Source organism: Poecilia formosa, unplaced genomic scaffold (assembly GCF_000485575.1).
Source record: "Poecilia formosa unplaced genomic scaffold, Poecilia_formosa-5.1.2 Scaffold228, whole genome shotgun sequence".
NCBI lineage: Eukaryota > Metazoa > Chordata > Actinopteri > Cyprinodontiformes > Poeciliidae > Poecilia > Poecilia formosa.
The window spans coordinates 225,383-245,867 of NW_006800167.1; the positions used below are offsets into that span (position 1 = coordinate 225,383).

The following is a 20,485-nucleotide window of genomic DNA, read 5'->3' on the forward strand; positions in this document are numbered from 1 at the left end:
TTTTACTTGTGACTCAGTTGTAAACACAATAAAGTTAAATAACATACAAAAGTTAAATGATTTGAGTCATTTCAGAAATGAAAAAAATTGCTTTCATTTGAAAGATGGCCATCAAGCAAAAGTCCAGTCTTTTTCTTCTTCTTATGCTTGACAAGATACTTATGACTTATCTGGTTCAGAAGTGGCGTAACAAGCCTGTATCTCAGACCTTGACTTGTAAACTCCCCCACAATTTAAATAGGCTTTTCTTCCAAGGCTGTCTTGCTCGAAAATAATTTTCTTCCACACTTTTTCCTTTCAATTAACTTTCCAGTAATACTAGGATACCACCAGCTTGTTTTGCGATGAAGTTTTGTGGCTTACCATCTTTACTGAGGGTTTATGTTACTTCCTGCTGGGCATCTCTAAAGGCAGCCATGTTCCCCACTATAATACAGACCTTTACATATCCATAACATATCCATACATAACATTTATGTATTAACAGACTATTATTTTGTAATTTATGCAACACGAGAATTTTCTGAAAATGTTGGGTTTTCACTAGCAGTAAGGTGTAATCATCAAAATTATCAGAAAAAAAAAACACTTGGGAAAATATCAGTCTATGTAATGATTGTGCCCCCTTTTAACTGGATTGCTGAAATAAATATTAAAAATTGGCCTCAAATTGTACAATTAAGCTTATATGTTAAGGATCTGAAAAACACAAAAATATTTTCAGTCTCCTTGCCTTCTCTCTGAATCAGGTGTATGTATAGCCATAAAAAGATTTCCTCCTTCTTTGGTGTAACCGCTTCAAGCAGTGAAAATTAGTCTAATTTGAGTAGCATCTGCTCTGTGGGATTTCTGAGCGAGCAGGCAGTGACAATGGCCCTCTGGAACAAGGCTCTTTCCTTCTGTTAATTGTAGCCACATGTGTGGTGCAGAAGAGCCCCCTGCCTGCACCACTATATACTTGGAACTTGTCCAAAATCACCCACACAGCCACCAAGCGAGCACAGCCAGCAGCAAACACCCTCTAATTGCAAAGAGCGGAGCCCATGGATGGAAAGCAGGCAGGGGGTGCTTGCCAGGATTCTGTGTTCTTGCTGAAGGACAGCTAGTGCTTTCACATTTCGAGACTAGCTCAAAGTGGTAATGGGCCATGTAAAAATGGTGACATGGGAACACGGATGTAAAATATTTTGACTGAACCTGACAACTCTTTGTTTGGCTCCAAGACTAATAGATGGACTTAAAATGTACCTTTTCTGACTAGGCTCTTAGAAAATCGCTCATATTTAAGATGCTAGAAATGGTTTTTTTTTGTTGTTTTTTTTTTAAACATTTGTGTGATAAAAATAAAATGAACGTTGTCATTTTTGATATTCTTGATTCTCTGTCTCCAGCAGACCCCACTGCTGGAGATGTATTTTGAGAAATCTCAAAATACATGCCATTCTTACTGTATTTAATTATTTTTGATATTCTAGAATACTTTTTTTTCTTGACATACTAAAATAGGAAAAGTTATATCTTTAATGGTTTAATTGAAAAAATATATATAAAATAAAAACAGTGAGCCAACAGAATAATGCATGATGTTAAATAAAACCTTCACATTAAATTATGCATAACACTGCTAAAATACTTTTCATAATGGAAATGTTGTGGTCATAGTGTTTGTTTTCTGACGCGCAGTAATTTTATGTAGGCAAAAAACGTTTCATTTAGTCTCTGAACAGACTTTTGCTCACATGTTTGCTTTGTCCTCTCTTGTGTTCGTCATTGAACAGCTGTCTTAACAATGAAGTTAAAGTACAAATAGGTGGACTTTTACCTAAATAGGTTGCAGTTTGTTGTGCGGAATTTTACTTGGGGCTAAAAGAGTCAAAATGACTTCATATAAATAAGCCCCACACTTTTCACACTGGAATAACTTAATTTGGAAAGCATGATTTCATTCTTCCTTGTTTTGTTTAAAAATTAAAGTTTATCCTGTAACAAAATGCAAAAAAGAAAAACAATCCTACGGGCACTAATGGTTTAAAAGGTACTGTGGTAGGTAGGGCCAAGTTCTGTTGGGGAAAAATAAATAAAACATTACATGCAAACCGGGGCAATAAGTTCAACTGATCTGAGACAACCTTGGGAAGGCCTCCATCACCAAAGATGCACTCCTGCCATGTCATTTAGCTGCCATGCTACAAGGCTGGAGCAAACACAAGGGCAGGGTGCAGATTTATGTTTCTGCCTAAGCAGAATGAACAGTAGCAGAGCTATCTAGGGTTTGGGGGAAATGAACCTTTTCATCACATTGATTTCCCAAAGTACCTGGAAAAAAAAAACTTTGTCAGCCGTGGCATTTGGGTCTGATTGTGACGGATCTACCCACACCCTGGGCCCTTTGTCAGGATTGGATTCCTAGTAGTTTGTTGTCCCGGTCGTATGATATTTGAGTAACAAGCAATACTTGTTTTTGAGTTGTACATTTTATTCGATCAATATAAGCTTTTACTCGTTTGATTTTAATGTCATTGGCTTTTCAGCAAAATAGCGTCGGTCAACGCCACCCTTTTTTTAGTCGGCTTTTCTTGGATTTTGTCTATGAGATTCAATATTTCAGCAACTGACATTTGGATATATTTCAGTCCTGAATAGTAATGTGATGTTCATGAATTACAGAAAATGAGCTCAATCCTTTTAGCTTTAAATGTCACTTGAAATTATCAACCGTCTGTATTGCATTGGGTCACTCTTTGGTATTTAAAAACAGACACAGCGTCAATTGAACAGCAGACATTGATAATGGGTCTTTTTAAAGTTGATGACAGTAGAATATGAGAGATTTTAGCTTTATTCTTCCAATGACAAGCACATGCAATGAAACTGAGAATAACATGTTACTACACCTGTGAGATCCTGGGAAAATTGTGTTCTGTAAACTCTGAGACCAATGTAGTTCTGTCGAATGACATGTTTTTCACAGTGCCTTCATTTTCTTGTGAGCTTTTCTAAATTTTTCTCTTCAGAACCAAAAACTTTAATGGATTTTATGCAGATTTTAAGTGCTAAGCAAATATGATTCAGTGTAATGGTGGTTTAAGTGAATTCACTTTTAAAAAAACATGTTTTTTTTTTTTTACAATTAAATGTGCCACCAACTGTTTTCAGAAGTTAAAAAAAAATGGAAATAGTGTGTGGCTCTGTATGCTCCTAAATTCTACTGTTCTGCGAAAGCCTCAGATATTTGTTAAAAACATATCCAAAGATTTCAGTTGGACACTGTTTAATCTGTCATCTGAAAGTTAAAAGAATTTGGCACAGTTGCAAAATAACAAGTCCATCAAAGGCAAAAAGCTGAGGAAGGAGAGCAAAAGCAGAGGAACAGCTAAGAAAACCATGGTAACTCTAGGGGAGCTGCAGAAATCCATCCACAACTAGACTGGTATGGTTTAGATCAGGGCATATTAGTGTTTTAGAATGGCCTACTCAAAGTCCAGGCCTATAGCCACTTGAGATAAAACCTTGAAAACTGATGTGAACAGATGCTCTGCGCTGTGAGCTATTTGCAAACACAATTTCAGTCTAGACAACCCCCGAAAGACTTGCAGATGTAATTGCAGTGAAAGGTGGCTCTACAGAGTAATGACTCAGGGGAACTGAATGCGAACGCACACCACAACGTGTTAAAAACATGAATACTTCTACTAGGCACTGCATGTGCCACTATGGAGTACCAAAATTACAAATGGCACAAGACTGAACCTGCGTCTGTAATTATCGAAAATGGTACCTGTTTTTATTGGAACAGCAGACCAAGGGGAGTGTGCTCTGCATTGGGGAGTTGCACTGGCATTTTAATCCTCGTTTGACGGCGCTACGAAATGTGTTGAAACAGATATCATTTCATGCTGATCACACCTACTGGAGGAAACTGCAAAGGTTTCATGCAAAAGCTTACAAGTTACTGGCAGTTCATCGCAAAACAAAAACAGCACCTTTCCATCAACAAATCCGTTGGAGAACACACAAAACATTTACCAGCATCTCAAAAAGGTGTTTGTGCTTCCAGGAGCGGGGAGTTGGGAAGGAGAAGGCTTGGCTTGTTTCTTTCCGTCTTTCCTCCGTGTGTTGCAGAGATAGAGGGATATAGGCCGGGACGAGCGTATCATCTCATTCGCAGGTTTGATCCTCCCAGGCCATAATTCCATATCTTGAGTTGCTGTGCACCGTTTGCTAAGACCTCATCACCTCTCCAGCTTGTGGATCCACCAAAGACTTTGCTGCTTTCTGCCGAAGCCTTTGGGCTGCATTGTGAGGGTGCTTAACTACAAACAGCAGCTTTGTTTCAGAATGCTGCTTGCTACAGCAGGACTATCAAATGTTTGTTTCAAACCTCGTAGCAAGTAATGAGCTGGCTGCCCAGTGGCGAGGCTTTTTTTTTAATAAATTTGAATTATTGCTTGAAGATTTAATTTATTTACATTGCTCTTTATTCTTCAAAATAAAAATTTAAATCTCCATTAAGAAACTTCTTCCAGGCATTGGTCTTTTGGTCCCCTTTAAGTGCATGTCATTATATGATAGCAATCATTACATGTAATTAAGGATAAAGAGCAGCCTTTCCGATAATTATCTATTTTCTGTGTAAAACCTAATAAGCATGTCAGCCCGTTACATTTTGCTGTAATTTACATCACTGCTGTTTTTGTATCATTGAAATCAAATGCCAGCTGTGACCCACCACCAGTCTTAAATCCTAATCAGCAACCTTCCTGCTTCATTTTGCCAGATTTTGTCTTTGGAGTGCAGCACAACAGAGTTTAAATTACCTTAAATGGGGAGAAAAAAATCCCAGGAGGGAGCTGGCCAGGCCTAAAGGGACTGAGGATTAAGAATGTGTAATTTATTCAATGAAGCCACTTTGCCTCCTGCCCTCTGTGGTTGCTCACTTGTACTCATACAGAAGAAGAAGAAGGTTATTCTGAATTTAATAGTGTAAAAAGGGATAAAAGGTACAGGCTGACCTTACTCAGTTAAGACATCTAGCTTTTGTTGGTTTTTAGATGTAGTTCAATGAGTGATGGATTCCATCAAGGACGTAGAGCATTAAAAGTAGATGTAGATTTGCTCAGACTTAAAAATCAGTTTTGATTTCTTTCTTTTTGTATGTAGATTCACCAATATTTTTTATAGAGAAAATATTCAAATTAGTAGTATAACAAGATGCTGACAAACATTTTGTAAAAAGAGAAAATAACTTTTTTTTCCCTCATTGTCTGAAATTAAACCAGACTGTTTTTCTTTCTGTTTTAGTTCAATTAGGACTATCAAAATGATTATCAAAGGCAAAAACAATTTCAGTAAGATTTTTTTGAAACCCTCACCAACTTTAGAGGTTTATACACTTCCTTAGTGTTTCATGGAATTGTCTTTTAAACTGTCTAACTTGGATCAAACATTTTAAATATCCTTCCCCAAACATCTCATGATACTTGCTGGGATTTGGGCCGTTTTTCTCCTTGAAGAACTGGTTTAATTTTTAAATCCAGTGTTAAATATTTTCACAGATTTTGACAGGGATATTTTTCTGGGGCTTGGCAGTTATATCTTGGCACACATTCCCCAATAAAATGGATCTGGTGACTTCCATGATTTCACACCTGTAAAAGAACATTAAAAATTAGTTGCAAAACACCAAAAATTGGTATCACAATTATGCCCATAATGAATGGATGGAAACTTTGGACTAGCACTATAGATTGTGTCTGCCTATTAGACACTAATGAATTACTGCGTTGCTATTGTTCTACAATTTCGAGTTTAGGAAATAAATTTGCTTTTTACCACTTTATTTGGAGACTTTTGTCTTTGACTGGGACAGCAAATGACGCAAGCAGAGCCAGTTACTATATAGTTATAAATAAAAACCAAGAATGTAATTGATAATTAAAATAAACATTATAACTTGGGCACTAAGTTTTTGCTGCTGTTCCACTTCAGTGCGCTGCACTGACACTTTGTGTTACTCTCCGTGATTGTAAATAAGCTTGTCAGCCTAGAAAGCGAAACAACTATTTTTGAAATAGGTTGGGACACAGTTTGTTCAGCATTGTTCTGGTAAAGGTTACAGACATCTTGCACAGTATCTCCACAGCTGCAGTTGTTGCCAGGTCTATATAGGTTTCCTAATCAGTGAGATGTGTCTTTTTTTTTTCTCTCTGCTCTTTTTCATTCTGTTTCTCCTTCCTGTCAGCTCTGAGGGATCACAGAATTGAGCTTGTCCGAGCCACGTCACAGGAGCTCACCATCAGAATCAATGACGTCAGCCTGTCAGACGAGGGCCAGTATACATGCTCACTCTTCACCATGCCTGTCAAGACAACCAAGGCCTTCCTCACTGTTTTAGGTGAGCGTGACCAGTTTTTCCACATGCGTCCTTCTGCACTCGATTTTTCAAATGCACACTTTAAATTACAACTTAATTATGGTATCAATAAGTATTATATACAGGAGTATATCCAAGAAACCAACAAGGCAAACAATGAGATTTTAAATTCTCCTTTATGCAGGGAACAAGCAAGGCGTTTTAAGGTCTCTGGGCACAGCATTTTGGATGTACTGCAGCCGATAAAGAGCTTTATACCAATTCAATAGTCTTAACTAAATGAAAACAAAAGGATGCACCAGTTGCAAAAAGAATCCTGGAAATGATGCATGTGATGTTATCAAAGGACGATATGGATAACTAAACTTAAATGAGTAGCAATTAGCAAATTAGTGCTCCACATGTATTCAGAATGCTAATCTTGTTTATGCTCCGGTGCGCCACAGGAGTGCCAAGTCGGCCAGAAATCACAGGATTTACCAAGCCAGCCATGGAGGGAGACGAAATCACCCTGACATGCATCACATCAGGCAGCAAACCTGCTGCCAACATTCGGTGGTTCCGAAATGACAAGGAGGTCCAAGGTAAGCCTGTGATATGGATTTAACAGAGAACTGTATCCTCTCTTACAACCTGCACTCTCTAGGAGACATTCATACTGTCAAGTCATTCAACTGCTGCAATTCCTTTGTGCTCATATTCATGCTCCGTTACACTGGTCTGGGCATTGCTGCTGTCCTTGTAAGCTGACAGATGTCACAGAACTGGCCACATATGGGAGATTTTAAAGCGCATGATGTGGCCCCGTTTTGTGGACTGTGTTTTAGAATGAAAGCTGTACAATGTTGTGTTATGGATTTTGGGCGGAAAAAGTTACTATTGCAGTGGCTTGGGGCCAATTTATGAGGATGTTGACCCCTGGGCAAAATCGTTTTTTTTTTTTTTGTGATCAACTCGCACAAGCTTCTTTTGCACATGCAAATTACTTCAAACTGATTAATTGCCAGAACTCAGCTTCCAGGTTTACATATCACCTCCGTATCAATAATAAATAATAACTGGAGTTGTTTGAAACAGTTTCTTATGTTTATTCCTATTTTTACATTTTTAATGATGAAGGTTACTGCTCTATATACAACATAGTATAGTTGATTAATTATTTTCTTAATTAGTCAGAATATATGTTATCATATGTCATGCAATCTTGAATTGGGACCACTTATAGGACTTGATCTACTAAGGTGAGTGAATATTCATCAATGCAGATGAGCGTCTGCATAGCTTAGCATGAGATGAAGTAATGTTGACATTTGAGTAGCACCTGCAAATGTTCTATTGCTGTAATGCAAAAGTGTGTGTGACTAGAAGATGCTTTTTTTTATGTGTATGCAAATAACTTCATGGAAGTCTGGCTCAGCTTGTAATCAGAATTATGTATGCTATAGTATCAGATGGGAAGAAATGCAATATTAGAGCATTATTTACTTGAGCTGCAAAGGTTTGTAAACATGAAATAAAAAAAATAAATAAAAAAAGCAATTCTGCGGCTGGAAAAAGTGCAGAAAGAAAACACACGAGCAAATTCAATACTAAAAGATTCAAGACCAGTTGGTCCCCAGCTTAATGACAGAGGCGCTGCAGTACAGAGATGTTTAATACAATGGAGCTTTCTGTGGAGATTCTGTGTGACAGTTGCTCTTTATTGAAGATTTGCACCAGAGAGCTTTTTCTTGGTGGTTCTGTCTGTGTCTGGCCAACATGGCACGATGATTGATGGGAAAAGGGCTGGGATATGAAGTTTTTCTGTTGGAATGACATCCACGTAGCTTCCTGAAAGGCCAGTGGAGAGCTGGCTCACAGCAACACAACCAGACACGCTGTCCATCTCCAGAGGCACTCAGATGATCTCTTTTGTACTTTAGAGTTATAAAATGCACTTTTGGATAAATCATTTAACCCCAGAAATCTATACTGGCATATGGACGTACTTTTACTGAATTTGCTGCACATCTAAAGATTGAAACGGTACGTACGTCTGGGATAAGTAATCCCCATAACTCTAAAAATAATCAGGCGCCACGGATCCGCATCAGACTGGTGTCTTGTGTACAGATGTTTTATTAGTTTTACTTGGGTGCACCGGGTTTGATGCCGCTGGGGCAAACAGACTTGTGTGCACCTCACAAAGAGTGATAGAGAACATTGCAGAGACTGGAGGTCTTGACTTAAATACCTAATTTCCATGTCAAAGTGTCAAAGATGGGGAATGTCAATCAGTGCTCCAGGATCTAAATCTTTTGTAGGCTTCGCTTTAAAGCTTTCTTTGGTGTGCATATATGCTAGGAGCAGCATGTTTTGCCACTGGTTCTTCTGTGGAAGATCATTGCCACCAGTGTCTGCTGTCAATCAAATGTGTCCCTGTGGGGTGGGGGAGACCAGCCTCTATTGCTCCAAGACGACTGCAGGTGTAATAGCTAAAAGATGTCATATTTATTTCATGCTCTGATGATTTGTTTTTCAAAAATGTATATTAGAAGCGCACAGCCTTACAAACCTCAAAGTGCAACTGTCATCCAGAGTCAAGTAATTTGTTTACAGGGTGCAGAGCAATACAAATTTCTTGTGCCACTGAATGACAGCTCTGCTTCAAATTGTAATCTGCTGATTAAAAATCCACCCACCATCACTCCGTTTGCATACACGAAGTTTCCTTTCCTTTGTGACAAACAGATGGAATTCCAATTATCTATTCAAGGCGAGGAAAGTTCTTAAGACATTTGAATTCAGATAATGAGAAATCATGTTATCACGAGTTTTATATGAAATTCAACTTTGATCAGTTCAGCTGCAGGAAAAAGAGAGCAAGAGTGATATTATGTGGTGTACAAGGCCAAGGAATATAACTTCAGATTATTTATTTGGACTTCATGAAAGAAATTAACTTAAAGCAGTTCATAATTGTGAAGTAAGAAAGAAAGAAAGAGGTTTTACAAATAAAAAAAGTCTGACTTTCATCCAAACAGCCCACCACTTCCCCTTTTCTGAGTCGATCTGTTTTGCTGCATTTCCAGCTTCAAGTCTTTTAAGATATGTTTCTACCAGCCATGCACATCTAGAAACCCACCTTTTTGCAACCTTCTTTCAAAATATTTTAAGATTGGTCTGATTGGTTGGAGAGATGATCTGAAGAATAATTTGAATGTCTAATCACAAATTCTCAACCCAATTTACCACAATACTTTGATATTATATATGGTTAATTATTTTAACCATTTTATTGTAGCTATAAGATTAGGATGGTTGGACTCCTGAAATGTTCACCTCAGTTTAAAGTAAATCCTGTACTTGGTTTTATTCATCTTCCCAACAACTCTGAACTGTTTTTTTTTTTGTTGTTGTTGTTTTTTGTAGCTGCCGATCACCATTTATCATTTTTGAGTTATATCACTTTTATATAAGGCCAAATGGAAAACTACTCATCGGGGAGTTGGGAGTTCTGGATTCTTTCCTGCCACTTCACAAAGTGTAGTAGGGCAAGAAGACAATGTACCCCAACTTGCTTATAATGGACAGCAAATGAAATACCGTATAACAAGATCTTTCACAATTAGTTTTGGTCATAAGGTCTTGGACATCTTTTAAGTCAATCGCTGAGGTACTAATGTTCTGATTACAGGCGTGCTTAAACTTGCCAGAATTTCAATCCTCTGGCCTCTTGGGCGTTGGTTGAAAGCAGATGTACCTGGGCACATTCCTGTTTCTTACGAAAGTTGGCACGACATGCTCTCTGGCGATGCCAGCAGCCGCCTTGAAACAGGCTGACAGCTTCTCTGTTGCAGCTCCAATGCTGCAGGCGGCTTGACAAAATGAAAGTAAACACTGCAGAGATTTCTGTTTTATGCCGCAGAGACACTTCCTTTACTATCTCTGTACTGATAGGCAAAATTCAGAACATTCAATATTCTTTAGATACAAGTCTTGTCATTTTGCTCTTTTTTAATTGTGGAGGCTTTTTGCTATTACTTTAGCATTTGTGTGCTTTTTCGGGTTCTTATTAACTGAAATAAATAATTTTGTGAATTTAAGCACTTAGGTCTTTTAAAATAGTGATTTATCTAGTAATAATTCAATATATGACAAAGGACAATCTCCATACAACTGGTTTTCATTAAGAAATTAGGATATTGTAAAGGATATTAAGTCTTTAAAATTCCAAATTGTTGTGCTGAAAAGACTGCAGCTGCAGTGGTACGTGATGGGGCAGATCAGCCCAAGTTATGAGGGTGTTGTTGGTCTGGGTTTCATTGCAAATAGGTCTTAGTCTTTTAAACCTATTTTAGTTTTTTGTGATGCATATCACAAAAAATTAAAACTGAGCAAATTTTCATGCTATTTATACCACTAACTAAATGTAATTTTTATTTTTCTTCGTTCAGTGAGATCTGTGACAGTACCAGATTAAGTGTTGGGTGAAGGCTACGCAGAAATTTTTCAAATTTCAAACTGGGATGCAACAACAATGGAGCAAATCTTCAAAAGTCAACCAAAACCAGAACCAGCATCTAGAACTGTTTTAAGAGTGAACAGCTGCGAATGAAACTAAAACAAAATAAAAGAATATGTGAAAGTGTGACAACAACTGCAAAAATTCCCCCCAGTCTTCTGGTGAAGTGTGTGTTTTTGTTTGAGTGGGATGTTTGAGAGATGGTCCTGGAGGAGCAAACACACTCAACCAACCGAGTCAACGCTCACATTCCTCTCTTTTCTCCATTCTCTCTTCCTCGCCTCAAGTTTCAGAGGCCAAAGATTCTCTCTCTCAAAGGAGATGCAGAGGAAAATAACACTGCAACGTTCTTCTCCACAACTGACAGTTTTGAAATATAATTTAATATTTCCCTTTTTAACAATTTAACAAGGAAAGTTTTGTTTCGCTGTTATTTCTTTATTTTGTAACATTACAAACACAAAAAGTAATTTATTTTATGAAGACAGCATGCGGATTTAGTGGACACAGAAAACTTAAGAAACAAAGCGCTTTTTTTGACAACTTGTAAAATATTTTGTGTAAAACTAACATCCTGATGGATCTCTCTCACCATGAAACATGGAGGTGGCATCATCATGCCGTGGGAGTATCTTTCGTCAGTGGGGAAAAGCCACATACCGGGAAATTCTGGATTAAAACTTGCTACTGACTTGAGAATGGGTTTGAGTCTGATGTAACAATCCTGCCAAAAACCCAAAGGAGTTAATTACGCAAGCATGACAGGACATTTATTAATTGAGAGAGCGAATAACTGTCATCACATTTATATTTATTCAGTGGCCCAGAGAGCAGTAAAACGCACTGCTTTCACTCATCTTTACGCCCTTGCCGGAAAATTGCACTCGCTCTCCGTTTAGAGGGCGTATATGTTAGTTAGGGGCGGTAACTCTCCTGATTGATTTGATAGGTCAGATTTTTCAGCTCAAATGCGGTGCTAACATCGAAGTTGGTCTAATACAACAAGAAAAAGAACAGGAGGCGTAGGTGGATGAAGAAGACAAAGAAGATAAGGAAGAGGAAGGGAAAACAAACATTTTCTCACCTTACCTTCTTACAGAAGGGTGGATGGAACATGTTTTATTTCTTGGCAGGTTGTTTTTTATCCTGGCCCGTGAATAAAGAGCTATGTGCTCTCTCAATTAAAAATAAGCACTGTTTTGATTACTTAATATGCTACTCATGGGTTTTGGCAGGAATGGGATGCCGTATTGGAGGTCCACCTTTCTGCTGGACGAAGACCCTGAACATAAAGTCAGTCCTACAGTAAAAGAGTGTTTGTCTATCACACACAATCAAAGTAAAATCTGTTGATGTTAGTCGTGAAGCGACAAAATGTAGAAAAGTTGAATGTTCTGAGCACTTTTACACAGCACTGCATTTCAATGTAAACAGACGCCAATAACTCAAATTCAACAATTGCTCTTTACATTAATTTGCATGCGTTTCTCTCTCACTGTAGGCGCCACAGAGGTCAACGCTACAGGAAAATCCTTCACAGTAAGGAGTAGCCTCCTGTTCCAGGTGGACAAGCGGGATGATGGCGTTGCTTACACCTGCAGTGTGGAGCACGTGTCTCTGTACAAACCCTACCTGACGACTGAGGTCCTGGAGGTTCACTGTGAGTATCATAATCCGTGAAGACGGATTAGGTGTAAGCACTGAAAATGAATACAGAGAGGAGAACGCTGGATTTTACATTTATGTCTGCATGTGTGGCTCTGCATTTGTTATGGATTAGTGTAGGATTAACTTGCAGGTGATGGATTACTTCCAACATACAACAAAGATACAAACTAAAGCTAAGGCTACCCACAGGGTAAAGAGCTAACTGTCTTTATGCTTTGTTAGCATTAAAGCTTGTTTTGCACTCAGTCATGTTACATTATTGAATCTTTGTCTTTTTTTTTTTTTTTTTTTTTTTTTTGTAGATGCTCCTCAGCTGGAAATCACACATTCACTGATAATTCCACAGGAAGGACAATACTTCAAACTGGAGTGTGTCTCCATAGGCAACCCAATGTAAGTTTGACTTCATTCAAAATTACAATTTGTAGTTGCTCACTTTCAAAAACTGCATTTCAGGTGTCGTTTCTGCCCTTGCCTCTCCTTTATGTAGCTTATTAATTAGAAAACCTTTAGGAAAAAAACACAACCTACAGGATTTTCTTTGGTGTTTTCTTCCTCAGACCTGAACCAGTGCTCTGGTCTAAAGATGGAGGAGAGCTGCCAGACATTGAGCGCATGATTGTGGAGGGCAGAGAGCTGACCATCACGACACTAAACAAAACAGACAATGGCACATATCGCTGTGAGGCCAGCAACCATGTGGGGACCAGCTTTGCTGAATATATTCTGTTTGTATATGGTGGGTACTTAACTGAAGGCTTTGTTTTGTTGTTTAAGATCAAAAGTTTTGCTTAATGACACGTTACTGCTTCATATCAATAACTTATTAACGGAAAAAAAACAGAAGTATAGCAAGTCTTTACCTAGCACAAGAAAAACAGAAATAAAACTGTTAGAAAAAGATTACTGGTAAGCATCAACTCCCATTTTATTGATAGAAAAGCTTTTTTATTCTCCGAGAAAATTCTCCTAGAATTTGTTTGAAAGCTCCTGAAAGTTTTAAAACAAAAAAGTACATAATTAAAAATATGCTGTAATAAAGAAATGTAGTAAATTGAATAAAAGTAAACCTTGTTGTAAGTTACTATTAATTCATGTTTCCTGTAAATGGAAAGGTTTTTAAACTGTTTAGCTTAAATATTTTATATATAACTAAGCCACAGATTATTTTAGGCATAAAATGTACAATCTTGAGAAATTAAGCCATAAAGTATTCTTGGTCTGGTTAAAACTGGACAGCAATATATTGAGGTTTAATTTAGTAGTTTATTAATAAGTGTGATATTGTAGGATGTCATTTCTCTTCTACCGCCCACTCAATGTATTTCAAACTGACCTAATTATTGTTCTGCTTCCACCATGTCATATGTGAATAACACATTTAAATGTGTGAGCATTTAGAGTTTTTCACCAGCATCTAAATCACTGTGAAAAAGTATTTATTCTCTGCCAGATTTGTTCTGCTTTTGATTTTTATTTGTCACACTTAAATGTTCCAGTTCAATTCAGGTCAATTGTAACGTCAGATAATCTGAGTAAAAATATATATATAAATATAAAATTCAGTTTTCAAATGTTTATGGTTAAATAAGGTGGGGGGGGGGGGAGCTGCATAAACAATTCTGGTCCTTTGTGGAAAAAGTAATTGCCCCCAAAATTTAATTTTCTGATTGTGTCACTTTTGACATGAACAACTGCTGTCAAACGTTTTTTTAATAACTGACAATCAGGCTTTTATATCGCTGAGGACTTAACCCCAATACTTTTCACAGAGTTGTTCAATCTAGACATATTGGGGAGTTTGCAAGGATAAAAGTTTTTGTGAAATGTCACAAAAATGTCACAACACCTCAGTTGGGTTAAGTTGAGGCTCTTGCTAGAAAACTCCCAAGTATTTTTATTTTTTTAAATTCTTTGCCATTTAACTGGGGATGAGACTGGTGATTGTCTTACTGTACAGTCCAAGTATATTTGGGCTTGATGTCATGAACTGACTGTCAAATATTCACTCTTAGGGTTATCTAATAAAGAGCAGAATTCATGGGTTTATCAATTACAGCCGTGTCCTAAAGCAGCATCACCCCATCACACTGCTACCACCATGTTTAAGTGTTGGTATAAAACCTTTTTCTCTCTCTTGGACATGTTGGTTTACCTAGTCTGTTTCCTATTGTCTGGGTTATTGAGTAGAACAATCACTTTAACGAAAGGAAATGAAGCCTGCAGAACATTAGATGTAGTTCAAGATTCATTTGTGTCCTCCTGGATAAGTTGTCAGTTATATTAGTGGAGTTATATTATATTATTCACAGATGGAGAAAACTAAACAGTATACCACTGTTTAGTTTTCTCCATCTGTGAAGAATCCCTCTCACTATGTAGTTTACTGGCGTCCCTGAGTCACAGAGATGGCTTTTCAATCCTTTTCATAGCGATACATGTTATCATCTGTGCTTGAATATCCTTCGATTCGGACATTGCTGCTTTTTGAGATCTTCCAGCTTACTTTCTATTGTTAGATGGGTTATAGTTAAGCAGTTTCTTGATTCTACAGGTCAGCCAATAATCAGACCGGAGTGTGTGGACTGAAACTGAATTAATTCATGATTTCACAAGTGGGTGTTATGCAGTACGAAAATTTGTGTGTTGATTTAAAACATCTCATTTTGGACAAAAAAAAAAAGCCAAAACCTACAAGACGGCAAGCATATTTCTATTCAGCTCTGTATCTCAATATGTATTGCCTAATAAAAAGATTTTGTGCTGTGTACAGAATGTATTTAGAAAAACTGTCAGGTATTGGGAAAACATAAAGTACCTTGAGTAAAGACACTTCAGAATCTGAAACACAGACTGTTTTATCTATTTTATTTAATAGTGAACCTAAAATTGCTAGAAAATCTCATTCAATAATAAAATTTGGTCATCCATTACTCGAGACATACCTACATTTTTTTTTTTTTTTTAATAATTTTACAAAGGCATTACCCACATGTTTAGAGAAGACCTCATTCAAGCCATGAATCATCTGATTATGTTGTATTAATTGAGTGGAGAGCAGAGGTGTGCTGTTGTCAAGGTAAAATGCAAAGGCTCCCTTGTAATTACATCATTATTTTTAACATAGCTGTGGGAAAGAACATTCTAAGTTAATTTTAAACAGTTATTATTGTGTACCTCTTTGTGATGGCCAGCCCAATTCTCTTGGCTCACTGCCAAACCTTGTACGCAAGAATCTCCTCTCAAACGGCTCTGATAAAGTCCAATATCGGAGGATGAGGGTGTAAAATTTAGCTTAGTTGCGGTTCAGGAAAAGACATTCCAATCCCAAGACAATCACTGGGTTGAAAAAGCAGATGCTATGTTTGCAGGAAATAAATCATCACTGCCTTTCTATTGTGTTTATAGGTTTTATTAAATTAATCAATGAATACAAATTTGAAACAAGAGCACTGTGTTTTTGAGGAGAACTTCTTTCGACGGAGGGGAGTTTCTCGCCTCACAGGTCATTACTTGATGCATAGCAGGATCTTTGGGAGATTTGGGAGGGCTTTAGGATAAGGATAAAGAAGTGGCACTATTTTTCTTTCAAATCATGTTATCTCTGTGCTCTGTTCTGTTATTCAAAGAGTATGCTGAGAGAGGACAAAGTACGGTCTATATTATCCTATCATACCTGCTGCCCTTTGGTGAGTCTTTTGTCACATTTCGTAGCTAAGCGGCTGCTTAAAAATTTGTAGTATTTCAGACTTTTTTTTTTTTTTACTTATTGAATTTACTAGTACTACAAGGTTTTTATATGTTCAGAAGCTTTTTAAGTCTCACAGTCAACTAAAGAAATGTGAAGTACATCTCTCGGTAACCCTCGCACACCGAGGTCCTAGTTACTTGTAAAAATGAAAAATTGAGTCAAGCAGGTAAAAGATGTGTTTGACAGACTCATTTCCACTGATGATGACACTCATTCTTCAGGGCTACATTGTGATGAGCTGAATTCTTGCCAGGTCTTTTCGGATCATCTCAGCCTCTAAACCTAATTTGCTAATGACAGGGAAGCCGAGGAGCCATAAATGTCATCCATCAAGCACAATTTATCACTGTCTGAAAATACTGCCTTTAATAAACCATCCCAAGCACAGTACGAGACACTGGATACAAGACTTTGAAGCTGCACAAAAATTAGTTTTCCTAAATAAAGATGAAATTCCTATGAAGTCGTTTACGTTTTACCGTCATATCACTCTGTTTTTTTGAATATACAATTCCATCTCAATAGACTTGAATGTGTGTTAAATAAACCCAGAACTCTTCTATTTCTGAAAGTATTTGCTCCAAACATACTTGTTTTTTCCACATTTAAATGTCTCAAATCATCAAACAAATGTTAATATCAGACAAAGAGAACCTGGGTAAATCCGAAACACAATTTACAAATAATAATTTGAGATTGAGAGGGTAAAATCAGTCTTCAAGCCACACTAAGCCCATGTGGAAAAGTAATCTAATACCCGGTTGTGCCATCCTCAACACAGCAACAACTTCCCTTACGCACTGGCGATAACTGGCAATGAGTCTTTTGAATTGAAGTGGACAAAGTATGGAGATTATTTAATTCAGCAGCACTGGAGGGTTTTTAAGCTTGAATAGCTTGTTAAAGGTCATGTCTCCTGAGTCTTGCTGTATAACCCATTGGGAATGGGCTGAAGGTCATGAACTGATAGCCTGACATTGTTCTTCAGGGCAGGGGCAGAATTCATGGTTTTACAGATCCAGCAAATTATCCATTTTCTGAGAAGATGTTGTCTCATTTTAAACTGCTTCATGTTCTCAGGCACTATTTAAAGGATTTCCTCTTTCTGCAGATCGGCTAATAATTGAGCTGGATTTGAAAACTCAAGGGGGGGCAATCACTGTTTTACATAATGCTAGATTGTTTTTTTTTTCTAATAAATGAAATGGCCATTGGAAAACTACTGGTTTAACGTTATTATGAGAATTAATCATGTTAATTCTCAGGAATTAACATTATTTATTACAAAAACAAGCAAAAAATCTATAAAACTTTTTTTTTCTTTTTTTGTGCTGACCTATAAAATTGACTCCAGTAACTTTACATTTTCAAAACATGACCAACCTTCCATTTGTCAATTTTTAATTTTTGTAATGCAGAGATTCCATCATCAGTTTACTCAGAGCGGCATTAACAGGGACACTTACACCCTCACCAAGGCCCCCCAACTCTTCATGCACTCACAAACATGATACTGAGCACACACTTGATGATTGATGAGCTAACAACCAAGCTATGAGCTAGAAAATAGACTTGTTTCAGATGATGAATTCAATGTGCTCTCCTTTTCGCATTCCCTTTTTTGTACACAGAACTGTTTTATTACACTGTTCCAGATTAGTTCAGATATTACAGGAGCAAGTTACCACATTATTTATTTAATATTCACAAATGACTGCACAAATAAAAATATATTTGCAGAGGCGGAAAATAGAAAACTCAAGCTGTTTGGAGTGTTCTTATGCTGAAGGGTTTCTACCTGCTCAACAAATCAATAAGCATGCACTTGTGCTACAATGATTGCCAAAATCATATAATCCATGTGCAAGCTTTGGTTTATATCTCTGAATGTTATTAGTGCAGTAGTGTTTATTATGCATGGCTGTTTCATACTGATCCACAAGAGCACTCTGCAGGCAAAATATAAATGCTTACCTTGACAGTCAAAACAGCTTTTGTCTTATAATGGGAAAACATAAATAATGGAGAAAGATTTCAGATGCAGTTCATTTTGATAAACAAGTCATAAGCTTTCTTTGGAACAATGACACATTTACTTGTAAACAGCCAAAGGTTTTGTTTTTATCTGATGCTTTTAGTGAAATGAATTCTGTTTGTCATTAGGATTTGTCAAAAATGTTGAAGGAACATTTGCAAGACTACTTTAACCATTTCAAATTATTTGCAAAATTGAATCGACTGCAGCAAAGAAAATCAAGATGCTGGAAATGCTGTTTAGCAACTCCAGAAAAATGGCTTACATGTTTGGAATCAGGAACCTATAGTAAACCTAAAACAATAATGTCCACCACAGGGTTTACAAGGAAACTTTGCTGTCACAACTTTAATCTACGCCCACTTTGCCAGCATGAAGAACTTTAAAAAAAGCATCCCTTTTCTATATTTTCTGTAAATAAAAATTTGATTATTGTGGTGAAAAGTGAAAATAATGTGAAAAAAATCATCTAACACAGGGTTAAGTTGTCAAATAATATTTCAACCTTTGGACATCTTAAGGAGCTCTGTTCAATCTATTTTGTAAAAATAGAAAGAAATTTGGTTTCCACAAATATTATTAAACCTGTTTGAGCTTAAATTGATTTGTAGAGAAGAATGGGGATAAGAGTTCCAACTTTAGATGTATAAATCAGATCTCAAAACAACTGCAGCTACAAATGCAAAAAAACTGATTCTACCAGGGAGCTGAATAAATAAATACATGTCACATTTTCCTGATTTTCCTGATAATCTATTCTTTATTTTTCTACCTTTCAATTTTCTCATACAATATATAGCTCTGTCACTAGATTGTATTAAAATGCATTGACATTTTTGGCTGTAATATGCAAAATTGTGAAAAAAGTTTTCGTGCTAAGAATAGTTTTTGCAATACATGGTAGATTAGGAGTGGACAGGACAAATAAGCAACAATAACAAAACAAAACAAACATTAAAAAAATTTATAAAGTCCAGTCAATTTGACAGAGGAAGTGCAACTATTTAAAATTGAAACAGTAACAGTTTAAGATTTAAAACACAGGCACTGTTTGAAGGATTTCCATTTGTGGTTTCTTAAGATGAAGTGGAAAGCATTAAGTAAAACAAGTTCTGACATGTTCAGTTCACATTGGAAGCTGTTCCAAGAAGAGGGGGCAGAGAAACTGAATGCCAGCGCTGCTGCACAAGAGAAACATAGACACACAGAATGTCACAACGACATAACCACTTTTATTTCTCAGAAGAAATGTGCATAAATAAGTAGTATCCGAGCCAATAAGAGCCTTGTGAATCAGTCATCCAGTGCGTTTATCGTCTTCCATTCCAGGCATGCCAGCTTTAGAATATAGTTCATAGTTCACAATGCTGGAACTTAATTATTAGGAAAAAAATGTCAAGTTACTATGTCCTCAGCACAACATCAAAGCTTTTTCTTTAAAAATATGTTATGGAGACAATGATAAGTAGGCATATGACCTAAAACATATGCATAGCATTCAAAGAAATATGCAGGTACCAAGCCCCAGGCACAGATTGACTGAACAGTCACTCAAGACCATAAAAATAGAGGGATGAATCTGTTCTCTGCCTATGACTAAGGAAGACTATATGTGTGCTGCTATGCAAAAAAAAATAAAAAATAAAAATCATCATACACTGAGAGCTTTAATCCAGCTCTCAATTGGACTTTAGAAGAGAACTAAAGGCCCACTGAAAGCTGCTTTCTGCACAAATTATTGCCGCATGCAAGAAGGATTTGCTCTGTCCTGTTGCTTTTCTGATCAGCCTTGGAGATCCCAGACATTCAGTCACAACCCAGTCTACTCCAACAATTTAAATAGCACTGGAATAAAAACACAAAAGAAGACTGCATACAAAGGTCTGAAAAACCTGACATTATCCCATAGATTTACTTGATACTATCCGGAACATAAAGTCAGCGGATATATCAGTCATACGAATGTTGAGAGAAAAACCTTAGAAGGAAGTGGACATCGAAAGAGCCACACCAGGTCCAGAAAAAGAGGTGATGGCTAACCAACTGTATGTTGTCTGAGTTTGATAAACTGGACATAAGACCACCAGTGAAGAAAATCAGGCCCAAGTAACTACTTTATTGAGAAGAAATGATAAGAGAAGAATGAGACAATTC

General features: G+C 37.0%; 1 protein-coding gene across 3 annotated transcripts in view; it reads left to right on the forward strand.

The window, feature by feature from the left end:
• Positions 1–20,485, forward strand: part of cadm2b (cell adhesion molecule 2b) — a 156,111-nt gene that overhangs the window by 128,839 nt on the left and 6,787 nt on the right. For all 3 annotated transcript variants that reach the window (XM_016679963.1, XM_007568604.2, XM_007568606.2), the window contains 5 exons: positions 6,242–6,394; positions 6,820–6,957; positions 12,379–12,537; positions 12,848–12,938; positions 13,106–13,284. In XM_016679963.1, coding sequence (XP_016535449.1) covers positions 6,242–6,394; positions 6,820–6,957; positions 12,379–12,537; positions 12,848–12,938; positions 13,106–13,284 — 720 coding nt within the window. The remainder of the gene's footprint in view (positions 1–6,241; positions 6,395–6,819; positions 6,958–12,378; positions 12,538–12,847; positions 12,939–13,105; positions 13,285–20,485) is intronic.